At 45.4% G+C, this 12,398-nt stretch overlaps 4 protein-coding genes across 4 annotated transcripts; 2 read left to right on the forward strand and 2 right to left on the reverse strand.

Annotated features, from left to right (window-relative positions):
• Positions 1-142: 142 nt before the first annotated feature.
• On the forward strand, positions 143-2,426 carry EDB91DRAFT_1246917 (uncharacterized protein; the record flags this gene model as incomplete). Its single annotated transcript, XM_041322731.1, has 7 exons — positions 143-405; positions 979-1,100; positions 1,161-1,603; positions 1,650-1,769; positions 1,889-2,035; positions 2,089-2,264; positions 2,315-2,426. The coding sequence occupies 7 exons, from the start codon at positions 143-145 to the stop codon at positions 2,424-2,426; spliced, it is 1,383 nt and encodes a 460-aa protein (XP_041178720.1).
• Positions 2,427-2,666: 240 nt separating this feature from the next.
• On the reverse strand, positions 2,667-4,425 carry EDB91DRAFT_1246918 (uncharacterized protein; the record flags this gene model as incomplete). The annotated part of the gene is made up of 5 exons (XM_041322732.1): positions 2,667-2,747; positions 2,803-2,932; positions 2,990-3,369; positions 3,424-4,243; positions 4,304-4,425. 5 exons carry the CDS (start codon positions 4,423-4,425, stop codon positions 2,667-2,669), a joined length of 1,533 nt encoding a protein of 510 aa, XP_041178721.1.
• A 1,371-nt stretch (positions 4,426-5,796) lies between these two features.
• Positions 5,797-6,649, forward strand: EDB91DRAFT_1080852 (uncharacterized protein; the record flags this gene model as incomplete). Its single annotated transcript, XM_041315293.1, has 3 exons — positions 5,797-5,887; positions 5,950-6,112; positions 6,313-6,649. 3 exons carry the CDS (start codon positions 5,797-5,799, stop codon positions 6,647-6,649), a joined length of 591 nt encoding a protein of 196 aa, XP_041178722.1.
• A 120-nt stretch (positions 6,650-6,769) lies between these two features.
• On the reverse strand, positions 6,770-9,497 carry EDB91DRAFT_1236594 (uncharacterized protein; the record flags this gene model as incomplete). Its single annotated transcript, XM_041321480.1, has 14 exons — positions 6,770-7,117; positions 7,223-7,624; positions 7,646-7,667; positions 7,704-7,726; positions 7,754-7,816; positions 7,853-8,028; positions 8,068-8,136; positions 8,161-8,230; positions 8,264-8,397; positions 8,419-8,651; positions 8,678-8,732; positions 8,757-8,988; positions 9,010-9,239; positions 9,284-9,497. 14 exons carry the CDS (start codon positions 9,495-9,497, stop codon positions 6,770-6,772), a joined length of 2,271 nt encoding a protein of 756 aa, XP_041178723.1.
• Positions 9,498-12,398: the final 2,901 nt, after the last annotated feature.

Consider the following 12,398-nt stretch of genomic DNA (forward strand, 5'->3'; position numbering starts at 1 on the left):
TTGTCTTTGGGTTCATGTTCAATGTTGGATGGGGGGCAAACGCAAGACCATAGTACCTGATCTTGGTGAGTACACTAATTTCTATATAACAAAACTGGTATGTAGCACCACAGAAGACCTCCATTGTTCTAAGCAAAGTAACATGAGTCAAGGTGGACACCTCAACCAACTTCAAAATCTCGAGTCCTCACAGATGAAAAGACAATGTCCAGTGAAGAAAAACCCCGCCCAGGACATGATAGACAGCCAACCAGTAAATGTCATGGCACCGGAGGCACCTAAATGCAAACCAAGGGCAAGACCAATCAAGGCAACATCAGGCAACAGAAATGCAAAACCAGGGAAATCAAGCAATGAGAAGACTGAACAGCATCTTTCAAGCTCCAGCTTACCACAGGATGAAAGGTGTGTTGCTGAGGACAAGCCCATTTTACATCCTTGTAGTGCCGACTCAAGGTTTGGCTTTGTCCCACTTCCACCTGTGACCTCTAAATGCAATTTTGTTGGTGCTCTCTCTAGGTTCAACAGTACACTATCAGGATCCTCCCAGCCTAACACCCCCAAATGCACCCTCACTGGTGCCCATTCGTGGAAACACAACAATCCATGTTCTCATTCCAAGTCAGATACTAGTCATGCCCTACCAGCATCCAAACCTGTCCCTCTTGAACACACCTCCACTGGTGCTCATTCACAGAAACACGATGATCCACATTCTCACTCTGGTGCTAGTTGTAAACCACCAGTGTCCAAACTCATCCCTTAACACACCGTCACCAGTGACAGCAATACACCCACTGACCTAGACTCCAATTACATTCATCCATCACAAATGGATATTTCAGACACCGAGGCTCCTCTACATGGCAATGAGGGCTATGACTCGGGATGAGATCACAATGTGGACACTAATGGTTCTGATCTGGACAACTCGGATGCTAGAACTAATGATGTGTATGTGGACCATGACAATGATAGTGATAGTGAGGAGGTGGACCAGGATGTTGATGTTGATAATGTGGAGGTAGACCAGGATGATGGTGACAGTTCTGTTGACAACCCCAACCAGGATCATGATACCTCGAAAGATAGCAGCAATGGTAAGATATCCCATGCCTGTGTCTGTCATGCTACTGAACTTGCCTGCTTGCCTTACGCAGATGAAACCACTCGTGCATGCTTACGAGTCACCGACAGCTCATGTAATGCCCAAGATGTCCTCCAAGACCATCATGCAAAGAACTGTCACCCTCATATACCTGACCTGGTTGAGCTCGAGACTTTGCATCAACGTGCTACTACTCAAGATTCAGCTCAATCTTCTTCTGAAGAGGAGGTTGTAGTACCACGCAAGAGAACACGGACAGCCAAAGCAACTGTGCAGAACATTCACTTCTATCCTCCTTCTTGGAAGGACGTACTAGAGGCCACAAAGAAGAAATCGTGCCTAGGCTTGCTCACTAGCACAGCGTTGAAGTGCAGCAATTTTCTCCAAATCAAGGGTATTGAATATCTCTTAGAAACACTTGAAGACTTTGGATCCCAAGGTGTTGGTGTTGACGACGGATACTGGGATGAATACAAGTCCAATATGGCAGTCCTGGTATTCTTGTTCTTACTCTGTCAGATCATGCTAACAATTATTTTAGCTATGGGACGATCGCGCTACTATGCATTCCAAAATGAAAAAGGTTGCATGTCCAATTGTTCTAGTGCATTATGAAATTCTTCCACCCAATGTTGACGACAAGAATGACTATGAGCAGGAGGTATGTGATAACGTCAAAACATTGTTGTAGGATGGTACTTTCCTATGGGATGGAGTGGATGCACAGGCAGGTTAATGAGAACTAGCCACACATTTACTGACTCACACGGCATGTATTAGGGCAGGACCAATAATCTTGCAAATGAGGCCCTGGGCAGCTTTTGTATGTCCTATTTTTACAAGGGCAAGAATGCACTCGCGAAGACATTTCCAGACTTGTTCGCTGATGCTGTCCCCAAAGGTGCCATCGCACTTGTGGCAACTGCGGTATGTGATCTCAGGCTCGGGATAATCATCTTTGCTCATTCATCTCTAACTAGCTTGCTGCTGCTATCGACAAGTACAAGACCAGTACCTACAAGCAAATGAAATTCATGGCCAATTTATATCAACCAATCTATGACAATGTCATAAAGCTCTATGGTGATGTGCAGAAGGACCGCTATGATGCAAAGAAATGCCGGGCCACCCAAAAGAAATGGGCTTGTACTGCAGGGTACTGTCAAGCTTTTTGAAAATTTGTATTATTTGTTGATGGCTATGCAGAATCCTGACTTGCAATGATCCAAACAGGCACTATGATTGGGGCTTGAAGCCCAGCCAGAACCCACAACAGGCTCAGCCACACTCAGACAGCCCGCTTAGGAAACCTGGCTGAGCATGGATGTTTGAGCCACTTTCTGGATATCCCTGTATACATGTGGATGTAGCAAAATATAACACAAACACTTGCATTAGATGAAACAACGGATCAAAACAACAGGATGAGGAAACAACATCGACATGAAAGCAACGAAAGCAACAATCGTAACAAGAACAACGATAGCAGCACTAACAATGCAGCAGTAATGATGAAAAAAACACCGGCAACGACATGAAAGGATCTACAAGAAAATGACTAGGATGATGTCAGTATCTCATCTGATGTCCCCACTACATCAATGTCCACATTGGGCAAGGTGACAGCGCAGGCTTTTGCCTGTTGACAGATGTAAGTGCAGAATGCAGTTGGCGTCCATGCATGATGCACTCACTGTCTTGACGAGTGCAACCCTATCTTGATACTTCTTCTTGTCCTCCTTGTCGAGTTTCCTCCAGTAGTTCTCAAATGCAGCATTGGTGCTGCCTATGTTAGATGCCACCCAATCAATAGCGCATAGACTCCTGTTTAGAACCATGAGAATACTATAGCCTACAGTTCTTTTTGGAGAGAAAACTTACTTTGCAGTTGCTCGGCTGTTTGCTTCTTTGGCTGTGTTTGGGTCCTTCCTCTTCTTGGTAGCCTTCGTGGAATCTATGTCAAGGTCAGCAGCTGCAAATGAGCCAGTGGCGATGGCAACTACAGCACTAGTATTAGTACAGGTAGTACTAGCGTCCTTCGTAGCTAGAATGGAGTTTGATAGAAGCTGGATAAACGACTGTTTAGCCTCAATAGTTGGAGGCACAACAGCATTGTTGATATTGTTCATACTCGCAGTCACCATATGTGCAATGAGATCATTTGTTGAGGAGAAAGTGGTGGCAGGTGGTGTCACAGCGGAGGTGATGTCAGATGGAGTCTCCAACTTTGTTTTGAACAAGCCTGTCAGCGGGTTCACAATCTGAAACAATTAGTAGTTACTGAAGTTTAAACCATATAAATAATTGAACATTACCTTGACAGCGTGTATCGCAGTGCTGGTGAAAATAGACTGCAATGGTGGTCCATTGTTGTCGTTGCCGGGTGTCTCCACTACCCGCATCGGGACACTACTAGTAGTATGTTTGGCTCTTGCAGCCCTTTCAATAGTGTTCACAACAGTCACAGGTGTGACAATCTTGATAGTATGGTCCTCCTTCTTCTTTTTTTGGTGTCTTATGGATGGCGAGACAGTGATGGATTGTGGCCACTTCGGTTTTGCAGATGCTGCACGTAACATTTCATCAGTGCTCTCCCGTTTGATGATTGTCTTCTCCTGCATGACAGGATCGCCCTGCTCCTTTGGTCTATGTGTCCATTGCAGGTAATGTCTGATTGCAAATTGATCCATCTTCCAATCTGAGTCACACAGGTGAAAGTGTATGAAGGCCTTTCGCATTGAAAGTCGAACAAATTCAAGGGCCATAATGTCGATCTTGGTCCATGAGGTAGGTGCACAACCAAATCTGAGTGATGTGAAGCAGAGGGTGTGGAGTGTCTCGCGCATTTTCTGCTGCATGGTCTCAGATGCAACAAAACCATCTTCGTCAACAAGATATGATGCGGAGCCAGCACCATCCAGGTGTTTCACTGTGAGGACACCACAACCACCTAGATATTCTTTTGTCCAGTCATTCTTCAACCAGTAGTACACACCATCATTATAGTCTTCTTTGCAATATAGTGGGATCTGTCTGTTGGCCTTGTGTGCCATCTTCAACATCTCATTAAATGGGTCCATGGGAGTGCCAATGCCTAGGGAGCCGATGTGTTCCAGCAGTTGCTTGTATCTAGAACTAGAGAAGAGCATAATCACTTTTAGATGGGCCAATGTGACGGTGTAAAAAAGGACTTACCTTGATATCTCAAGTTTGCCCTCAAGAGATATGACTTGCTGCTTGAGCTTGATAATCTTCTGCTCTAGGGCACAATTCTCCTTCTTGAGCGTGGATACCTCACCTTTGCTGGATTCATGCATATACTATGCGTTAGCTCACTGGCCATATGAGCATGGAAGATGATGAGCTGTCTGCAAATGATTTTCCACTGTGAGATGTGGTATCCTGTAGCACTAGTTAGAGACACAATTAAATCTTTAAATCAACATAAACATGCACACTTGGATAATAGCTATCAAATTCGTGAGACACAGATTTATTTCTGTGAGAGAAATGTTCCCCCGAGTCATCATCAAATAACCCAAGGTGCATTGACTTTGGTGATGGCCCAGATGGGAGAGGTGACTCAGTGAAGTTATAGGGTCCTTGCTGGTGCTGACAATGATGGAAATCATGATTGTGATGGTTTAAATTATGTGGGTGGATTGGAAGACTTGGTGTCATATACCTGATCCAACTGCTCCAATATCAATATCCGCTCTGCCTGATTCTGCATCCCCCCCTGCTTTCTGACCACCTCCGCTCCATCCATCCTCCGCTCTGTCCAATCACCCTCCGCATCTGCTCCTACACTTCCGCTCGACTGCCTGACCGGTCACCTTCTAGAACATCTCCATTCAACTGGAACCTCTTTCCCCATTTAGACATATACTTTCCCCTTTGGTACATAGACCCTTACTTCCGGATCACCAGTAATTCCTCTTACCGCTCGATCACTGATCCGATGTGTACATATTGATATCCGCTCCGACTTATGTCTTCACCTGTGTAAGTACTTACAAATTATATCCTTGGTACATAGCTTTACAACATGATTATCCTGACCACTGCCTCCTACTTAGAAGTATATAACATATCCTGTACTTAGATATTTTCCCCAGTCTTAATATTACTTGTCTTCTCGTAGTTTCTACTTGTGAGGATTCTCAGTAGGACCTTGCCTCCTCTGGACACAAGTTTCACCTTGTTGTCACCTCCGACCCTCTGCTCCGACTTAGAGCTGTGCTCTAAGTCTTCCCCCTTACTTCTCTGCCTCCATCAATAATCCCCCTTTGCTCCTATCCACCCTCCGCACTATCCTCTGCCTTCTCTGCTCCGCTCCTAGTCAGCCCGCCACTAGTAGCGTTTACTTCCCAACCCTCAAGTGGACCAAAGTGGTCTACTTGTCCTACCATTGGACAACATTGAACCCACTCCAAATTCTGGGCACGTACTCGGCTAAGGGCACAGCACAAGAGCTGAAGCCAAGTCCCAACCCCTCCGCTTCTTGAGCCCGGCATGGTACCTAACACTTGGGAGACAAGTTTGGTACAAGCCATTGTCATGCACATGGCTTGTGCTCATTGTTGCACAGGACAAAGAGGTTGTTTGCCCTTATTTGTGTTTGACCAAAATCATTCTAAGTTGGTCAGTGAACACAATTCTACCTGTCTGATAATCCAACATTATGAATGTCCCTCCTCCAGTGTAGGAATTTTTTGACTTTCTTTGTGACTTGCTGTCAGATTCTGATGTTGATCATTATCTGCAACAAGAACTCAGGTGCATGATTGCTACATCCGTGAAATTACTTACTTGCAGTCTTGATGTTCTATGTAGCACAGATCAGACAGACAGCCTCTGCAGCCCTTGTCTTGATGATTCGGATTTTGCCCTCCTTGACCAAGCCTACCAGCTTGCAAATCCCGACCATCTAGACCTTCTCAAGCACCGCATTTTTGGTCATTCCACACAGATTGAATCTCAGGCTGATTGGGCAACAGACCTGTGAGTACATTCATAATGTGAGCCAGTTTATTCATCCTTTGGCTATACCACCCAAGCTTTGCCACACCGAAACACAAACATAGAACCATTCCAGCCAAAGTATCTAGCAAAGCCCCCCCCCAGTACTGGCAGTATCACCAAGCCTGAATCGGATGAGGACATTGTACCTACTGCTATCGCTCCAAAGGCCCCCCCCCCAGTACTGGCAGTATCACTGAGCCTGAATCGGACGAGGACATTGTACCTACTGCTATCACTCTGAAGGCCCCCCCCAGTACTGGCAGCATCACTGAGCCTGAATCAGACAAGGAAGCTGTCTCTTGTACCACAGTACCAAAGCCTGAATCAGATTGGAGTATCATGGAGCCAGCTGACAACATCACTCAGTCAGCACAAACTTGTCTGGACCATTACTGCATGTTCGCGACACCAAGTCCACCAGCTCCAGATTCAGTTTACTGGAAATATTTTACAAAGGAGGAAGATGCGAGATGGAATGATCGTGCTGGGACAGATGAGAGCTTCCGAGCTGTGTGATAGAGAAATAGAGAGCTACAAGAGCTGTTGGATACGTAGTTGCTTTGTTTTTCCGATGAAATCATAGTACTTTCTCAGTCTTGACCTGATTTTGGCAAAGGAACTCTATTCTATAACCAACTAAGTAGCTTGATTATCCTCGTCATCCTCATCCCAAAGGATCTCCCCTAGGTTTGCCAGATCCATCCCAGGCTTCTTGAACATATAAAATCTCTCCTCGCCTGCAAGTGTGTGTGGAATCATTGCAACAACAGACTGGATAGATGAAACCCTAACTACCCTTAGTCCTGCTTCCCCACGATTTTTACAGGTGTAGAATGTGTCACTCAACTCTTGCAAGAGGGCTCGGTCAGGATGCGAGTAGATGGAGATGAGAGTGAGAGGTTCAAGTACTTGTGCATCAGGGTGTGTTCTGATCTCAAAGAAAAACAGTGCTTCGGCAAAGTATAATACCCCTGCAATAGAGAGCTGCAAGAAACATCAGTGAGAATGTTAGTAATATACTAAAGACATGCATACCTTTACATTGCAGGCACGTCGAGCATTTTGTCAAGTTTCTCTCAGTGAAAAGACTGAGCGGCAAGTTTGTCCATTGGGGAGTCGAAGACATGCCCAACAACACACTCGAAAGCACTGATACAGATCAAAGAAGGAATACTCTGGGGAATATGGATAGTGTGCATCGAGGAAAACCTTGATTGTGATGCCCTCAGCCATTGTGGTAGCATGGCAAGAATGTTCTTGTAGCTTCAGTAATGCATATCCATTTCCAAGGTCCTTCGACCATCTTGGATACAATGGTTTTCCATAATCTGGATCAAGAGTCAGGATCATAACCATCAAAGCATTGTGCTGAGCTCTGCAAATGGCACATTGTGTGAGGTTGGCATATGGGTTCAATGGCTGATGGATCTCCCCAACAAGGTTCCCAATAGTGTGCTCCATAGTCCACTGTGAAGCACAAATAAGTGGTCCCTTCATTACAACTTCATTCACATAATGTCCGAGGGTGTGAATACTTTGCCATACAAAATGAATCTGTTCGAGCTTGCACTGGTAATAGAGCTGCTCAAACTCCTTGATGAATTCAATGAATAACCTAACAGAAACTTGAAGCTGCTTGTGTGTGATGTTGTACTGTGAAATTATGCGAACAGCATGGATGAGCTTACAGAAATGTTGCCAGTAGGGAAGTGGGAGGACATTATGAAGTACCAAGGGACCTATCCCATAGAGGAGTATAGCGAACTCCCGTGCCTTGTAGCCACTGTTGATTTTTTCAGCTGGATTGCGAGGGGGGCAATCAAAGAAACCTAGAAGATGTGGGGTTGTTGCAGCGACGGCTTTTCCAAAATCTTTCCAGACATTTCCAGTAAGAACTGCCCATGCCCAAGTGGACTTGTCATTGTCAGCATCACATTCAAATGTGCCATGCCACAGAGGGATCAAGAGGTCAGGAATGTTGAGGGAAATGAGGTGCATAATGTCTGATCCAAAGCATTTTGGAATACTGAAGGTGTGAGCAGACAAGAAACCAAGAAATATGCTTTGTTTTGAGATACCCATTTCCAAGCATCGCTTCTTGTATTGCGCTTCATTAGGTGACAGGAGGACATATATCAGGTTTTTCCAGCAGATATCTGAAGAACATGTGGGGAGGTTTTTGACATCCACATCGGGATGATTGCAGCCTTCAACATTATAGCCAGGGGGCCTCGTATGTGCTGGGTAATAGTGCGGGCACCCAGCTTTATGGCGCCTTCTAACACCATAGTACAACCAATAGTCATTCTTCCCATGGTGGCCAATGAGGCCATTGAGGTATGCAAGTCCAGGACCGTTGGCAGTTCCTAGTGCTAGAAAAGGATGGGAGATGAAAATTGTGTCGTGCATTGCATCCCATACAGTGAGACCTTCGTTCTGAAGTGCTGCAAGGTGATGGAATCCAGGGAATAGGAAGGAGTCAAGGTTTTTGGGTTTGCGAGGGCCAGGAATAATGACACTGGGTAGTACGTACTTCTTTTGTACCTTGTTTCTGGGGAACGGTCAAATACAACCCATATTGACATCCAGCAGTCAGATGCTTTGGATTTGTACAATTAAGCACCATCAATGGACATCATGAGAACAATGTCCTTGTCTGCGATTTTGCCTGCTGCAACTGCCTCCAGGTAGTCAGTCCCGTCAATGAAATCACTCCGAGACTGCTTGTGACCATCTTCGCATTCAAGCTCCTCAATGATTTCCTGGGTGCACTTATTGCGGTAACACATCTCTTGTGCGCTCTGCGGATCACAGTATAGCGCCTGCAGTTGGGGGCCAATGGGGACAGAGACAAACTGTTTGCGAGGTGTCTTAACTCTGCTATGAGTTCGAAGTATCACATCCTGATCATAATGAGGTTCATCGCATTCAGGACAGTGGTCCAGGAGTGAAAATGGACCTGTAAAGCCAACACATGTGTTGATGCACATGTCGTGCACCATTTCCTCAACCCCACCAAGTTCAGCAACAATTCTCTTGATTTGATGGAGCGAGGGGAGTTTGACACCGTCATACTCTATATGAGCTGCACGGGCTTTGATATAATCTTCATCAGAGTGATTAGTTCAAGATATAGGCAAACAGCAAGACGAAGAGCATTGTCATCATCTAATGAGAGTTGGTGTGTTGGAGGATCGCGAAGGCGGTGGATTGCCTCTTTGCTAAGTCCAGTACTGGTGTCATTCAAGGAAGCATTCTGGAGGGCAGTGATAAATGCAATTGAGGTGTGGAGGTCTTCTTGTTTGATGTTGGTATATATATCCTCTAAAAGGACTTCCTCGTCTGCATCTAAAGGTCTTGGCATATCCACCAAGTCAGGTTCATCCTCGACAGTTGCTTGTCTCGGGTTATATTCAGGCTGTCCAAGTCGCAACTCGCAATCGATATATGAGCATGCTTTGGTTAGAATACACGCACTTGTGGATAGTCAAATGTAGCCAGATTGAAATTTTCAAATGGATCTGGACTTGGGACACGATCTAGGATAGGAGAACATTGCTCAGGATCCTGATGTTTGTCTGGCATATCTTCATCTGAGTTAGGCATGGGTTGTGGGCTACTATGAGGAGGCTCAGAATGCCTGTCTGGCAGGTTGCGAGGTATCTGGAAACACATGCCCACGCTCCCGCTGCCAGAAGCCTGCTCTGGGTTAGGAGGCTTGTCTGACAAATGGTACCGGTCCTAGTGCACCTCTTTTGCCCTGGCTTGCTGATGGTATCTAGTCCCTGGCGTAATTTTGGCTGTTTCATTGTGAAAGTCCTTGTGGCCTCTGTAGATGCCCCAAGTGACTTTGCTGGGGACTCCCCCGCACTTTCTGATGCAGTCACAGTAGTAGAATTTCGGAGACATGGAGGAATGGGGCCAAAGGTTGTAAGATACACAAAGCATGAACAGCAGAGTTGCTTTGCATGTTTCTCGTACTTTACAGCCTAGATGCAGCAAATATGTCGAATGACAAGACAAGTAAGGTACTGTTGCAATCATTTTGCCTTTCTGGGTTCGTAGCTAATTTGTTTACATGACGTGACCTGGAAAAACAAACCAAAGTCTGTCTGAGCATGGCTCAGCATGGCTTCCCTCTGTCTGAGTGTGGCTCAGCCTGTTGTGGGTTCTGGCTGGGCTTGAAGCTCTGTAACGGCTGCGCTAGGCGCACATACTAGGTTCTATTGATTTGTTTATCTTTCTATGCCCTTTAACTTTACCCCTCGAATATATGCTTATATTCAATATGAGTAACTTAGCTACTCCTGATCTCATTAGACTACTCCCTGATTATCCTGAGTCCCTTATAGCATTAGCCGTACTCACTTATATACGGGTCGGAGTACTAGAGTTACCTTAGTGTTTTCTGGACCCCCAAATCCCAGACTTTTACCCTGTCATTCGACCAAAAGCATTCTTCTCTCTGTGTCGTTGCCTTCGAGCTTCGCATGCTAAATAGCCAACACCACAAGCTCTGACTAGACTGATCATGTTTTTAGCATCTTTGTAGGATACCTGTTTGTAGTACGACACAATGATGATTTGTTTGGTTTCAATTACTGTGCACTTTCTGTAGCAATGCTGTGAGCATTCTTTGGTATTCCTGTCTGGCCTACCCAATGCTCTGTGTTGAAAGTAAACTCGTCAATGTCTGTTATCGTTTGTTATTATCTCGGACTCTTTCCGTTTACTATATTATATCACTGTCTACGTTTGTTTATACCTCAGCGGTTCTTTCACCAACGCTGAGGTATGTATCTCGACCGTTTGCACGCCAGCTCTCTCTTACGATTAATTGTTTCCAGACTCGTCTATTAGGTACTGTCAATGTACAGCAGTTCTTTCACCAACGCTGAGACTCGTCTATCAGCTTCACTTTCCAACACTCTGTATTGTTTTGCTCAGTGTACCTAACACTCGGTACCACTCTGTGCAGCTCTGTACAGTATCATACTGTACAGAGTTGTACAGAGAGAACCCTCTCTGTGGGCTCTGTGGCTCTGTCCAGCACTGTCCAGGGTTGTACAGAGGACCCTGGGTTTGCTGATGTGGTCACACTACCACAGCTAATAGTGGCGGCATCCTCGATGCTCTTCAGCTTAATTCAACATGAATGTCTCCGATTCATTCCACTCAACGGCGATTAACATGTGGACGGTATTCTCAACATTGCCTACAATGTGCACTACTTACTAGAGGTTAAGTTGTGTTAAAGTTCATACCGTGTTTGCAGTTCACATATTCTATATTGTTTATCCGCCGACACTGTCACAGGTTCTGCCTGTACCCTCTGCCTGAAATCCGCCAGGCTCAGCCATCCTAATAGAACTGCCGGGTACTTCGCGAGAAAAAAAAATCTATGACATAAAAGCAAGCTGTCTTGCTACTGCCAGGATCAGAGCAATTATCCCCCTTGACGCATCCTATATTACCTAGAACAAGCCATGCGTTTCTCATTCCTCCTCGCTATTGTTTCTGCTTTGACAACATCTATGTCTGTCAGTGCCTCCTCATGCCTGACCAAACTCACTCCTTGCGGAATGGACAACCCGCTCGGCGGGAAATGCTGCAAAGGTCTTACTTGTGGTTGGATTTTGGCTGTGAGTCGTTCGCTTCGTATCCGGGATTCAACCCCACGAGTCACCCTTAACACCTTGTACCAAAAGGTTGACGACTCACCCATACAAGTCTGCAAACCCGAATATTGAACCATCCCCGGATGAGCTTGGAAGACTTAACATGTTGCGACAGTGAGTCGTGTTTCTGCTTTCGCGTTGGTACAGTGATTGATCGCACGATATACAGTTCGCTGTGGAGTTGATCAATAGTATGCTTACTTCTGTACAAATTGTCCTGCTGCCTTGACTAGACTCTTGGATATGTTAGAAAACGGTAGCATTGATCAAAGACATTCATGTTGCTCAATTTGTGTAGTTTTTTTTTTGCATGAATGCACAAGAAAATCGGTGTACTTACTTATTCAACCGACATCGACTTGGAAGTACGTGTACGTACTACATGTCCTTGAAGATCATCCAGAAGGAAGAAGGCGCTAGTGTCGAAGGCACTCGAACTCTACCATTCTGCCGGACGCTGCTCCTCCTGAGCCACCTAATGAGCGCGATAAATAGAGGAACGTCTCAAACACGGTATTGATTGGATACAATAAATATTTAACCTCACTTGAAGTTCCTGCTACCCTCGACACTGATTTATTATCGAC

The sequence above is a fragment of the Suillus paluster genome (assembly GCF_016628075.1).
Source record: "Suillus paluster strain FC165 chromosome Unknown EDB91scaffold_17, whole genome shotgun sequence".
Taxonomy (NCBI): domain Eukaryota; kingdom Fungi; phylum Basidiomycota; class Agaricomycetes; order Boletales; family Suillaceae; genus Suillus; species Suillus paluster.